This window comes from Mizuhopecten yessoensis, unplaced genomic scaffold (genome assembly GCF_002113885.1).
Source record: "Mizuhopecten yessoensis strain PY_sf001 unplaced genomic scaffold, ASM211388v2 scaffold11017, whole genome shotgun sequence".
Taxonomy (NCBI): Eukaryota; Metazoa; Mollusca; class Bivalvia; order Pectinida; family Pectinidae; genus Mizuhopecten; species Mizuhopecten yessoensis.
Genome location: NW_018408837.1, coordinates 94356 through 97232, shown reverse-complemented (window position 1 = coordinate 97232; position 2877 = coordinate 94356). Strand labels below are relative to the sequence as shown.

The 2877-nt window shown below is 31.4% G+C and overlaps 1 protein-coding gene across 1 annotated transcript in view; it reads left to right on the top strand.

The window, feature by feature from the left end:
- The first annotated feature begins 2378 nt into the window (after positions 1-2378).
- Positions 2379-2877, top strand: part of LOC110464647 — a 7573-nt gene continuing 7074 nt past the window's right edge. The window contains exon 1 of the mRNA XM_021519983.1: positions 2379-2602. Coding sequence (XP_021375658.1) covers positions 2444-2602 — 159 coding nt within the window. The 5' untranslated portion in view covers positions 2379-2443. The remainder of the gene's footprint in view (positions 2603-2877) is intronic.

The window sequence follows — 2877 nt, the reverse complement described above, 5'->3', positions numbered from 1 at the left end:
TGTCTTACCTATTAACTGTATGCATTTGTTTTATTTTGTCAGGAAGTTATTCAGTAAACCAAAATAAATTTTACGAAATATAGTAATAGCCAAAGGATTTAATACAGAGAGATTATAAGAATAGTTATGTGCTTTTAACCTTCAATAATTTCCTTTCAAATAGTCATTTATTTCATCTTTGGTGGCTGTACTATGAGGATTCCATTCTAAGCTAGTGCTTCAGATTGTTTTTGCGACGGAAACAAGTTGAAACTGTAATTCCTTTTCAGTTAAGATTAGCTATATGCAATTAAATATCAATGAAATTATATTGATGATGTAGGATAAAATACCTTATCCACGTGGGATTTTGTTAACTTCAAATTCGCCAACAGGTAGATAGATGCCACTTACATCAGTAATATCCTTCATCAAAAGTAAGTCGAAGCTAACATACTACCGTACTTCATAAACAGAAATGCAGACAGAGCTTCTAATAACAATCTTTGTTTATAAACAAAATTAAATAACCTGTTCGCAAAAGAAACTAGGCTTGCTCAATAATCAATCTTTCTATGTATTTTCAAATTGTCGAAAGACAAAATACTAGCCATTTCCGCTTTTGTATTACAGTCTTTCCAAATACACACTTATTATGAGGATATGGACCTCCCTATAATGTTGCTTCTATCATATATGCCGATCGATTTCGATTTCTTTATAGTAACAACCCTGCTTCCCATATCGATGGTGTAAACATGTCGCAGTTGTTTCGGTTTTAAAGAGTTTGCTCTTAATTTCTTGATTTCCATGATAATTGTCGACTGCTGACAGACAAGCTTTCAACATAGGGTTTTCAAGAATGCAGCCTGATGAAGACTGTGGACAAGGTTTATAGTCTCATTAATATTTCACAGGGACATTTTCTATGATGCTATGTTATATGAAAGTCGATCTTTTGATTATGTTCATTAATGTGCCTTGGGGTTTCTTGTCACTACCAGAGTTCTTGGTTAAAGGACGTGAAATCAATTTAATTTGACTAAGATTTACAATGTACATGGCGGGCGTCGTATATGAAGCAGTGGATGCTTAGCCTTTGGAACAACTAGCCTTATTTTACTTTTACTTTTGCGAGGGTATCCAAGTCAATTTATTTTTATCCATATTTTGGAATCGTTTTATCGATTTCGCGTTCGAAATAATGGTTTTGTTAACACTACCCTTGTTAAAATAGATGACGTTAAAATATTTATTTGAGTGAATCCATCTGGTGTTATCAACTGTTAAGATGCATAATATACCACACCATTTATTTATTTTTGATGAGAGAATATTTGCTAGCGATATGAAATTTCAAACTATGAATATATTTGTCAACAGCAGCTTTCTATTATGCTGGTCCTTATATAGTAATTAATATAAATGACAAATTTAAATTAGCGTTCATGAATACATTGCAATATGATTTTACATGATATTATTAGTGTAATGATTATTTAAGAGTGACATCTGGAAAATACATACATAAAGTACACAATGCATTGGAAATCTTTTAAAATATTTAGAATACTGTCATACTGTGTACTCTCTAATTTTCTTGGTGATACAATTTCGTTGAATTCCTACGTCCACGAAGAAATTACAAGTTTGACATAAAATATTCTTCGATTGAGATTTGTATAGTGTGTTTTTTTCAATTTCGACATATTTTTAACTTCAATGAAACCCGCTCCGGTAACATTTCGATCATCATTACAAATGAAAAAATTCAGGAATTTTATCTTATTTTGTACTAAAAGATATATAGAAATAACATTAATGAGCTGAAGTTTGAGGAACCGTGTATACACACATACCATGCAACAAGGTCAAAGTGGATGAACGAGTGGTATGGAGGACAATAAAATATCTGAAATGTAAACAGTGGAAAGGAAATAATTTTTCAAGGAATTTTACATATTTGAAGGATTTCTTTTCAAATGTAAACTTAAACCTTGCAGTATTAATTCTTTGAATGAGGAATTTATTTCCAGGACTTGCTTCGTATTAAGCAAACGAAGGAATGCATAGCCCCCTCAATTTACATTAATTGAGCTATTCGGGTTGTTATCTGTGATGATGACTAATACAGGTATTCAAAAACATAGTTATTACATTATCTTTAAAATAAATTTAAAATGTATACAATCAGAACACTTTACGACAGAATAATAATGTGGTAACAACATGTTACAAGAAAACGTGGAGTTTCATGCTTTGATTTTAATTTGCATACATTACAAGTGAATACAATACACATGCCTGTATACGACAAACTATGGTGTAGCACATCTTGAATTATATTATGTAAAATGTAGCTTTCACAATTTTTATTGGCTAACGACATTTCATGATCCATACATGTGTCGGAACAATAATATCCTGATAAAACGTTGATTTAAATATCATATGGAAAGGCCAAATGGAGGGTTTACACTTCCGAAATACGACGGCTGACGACTACAATGTTGTTGTTTCCTTACGTGAAAATGTGTATGATGGACTTGATTACATTCCAAGCCGGTATCATCAGTATTTAGACATTTTCACTGGATTAGGAGGATACATTGGCACAGAAATGGTATGTTTCTGTTATGTTACTTCACACTATTAAATCGCGCTAGAATGTATGTGCGTTGTACCTACGCACATCTATAGTTATATCTTTTCTTACAATGATATTAGTTTATTAATCGTAATGAATATAATACGATAGATCATTAATAAGGTTTGTCTGAAACGATGATTATATAATAATATTTATAATTACAACAAATATAATATAATTTCTCCTTCAGAGAGGTTTCGGCGCATCTACTGTCAACACAATATAATTGGTCTTACATATCGTGAATT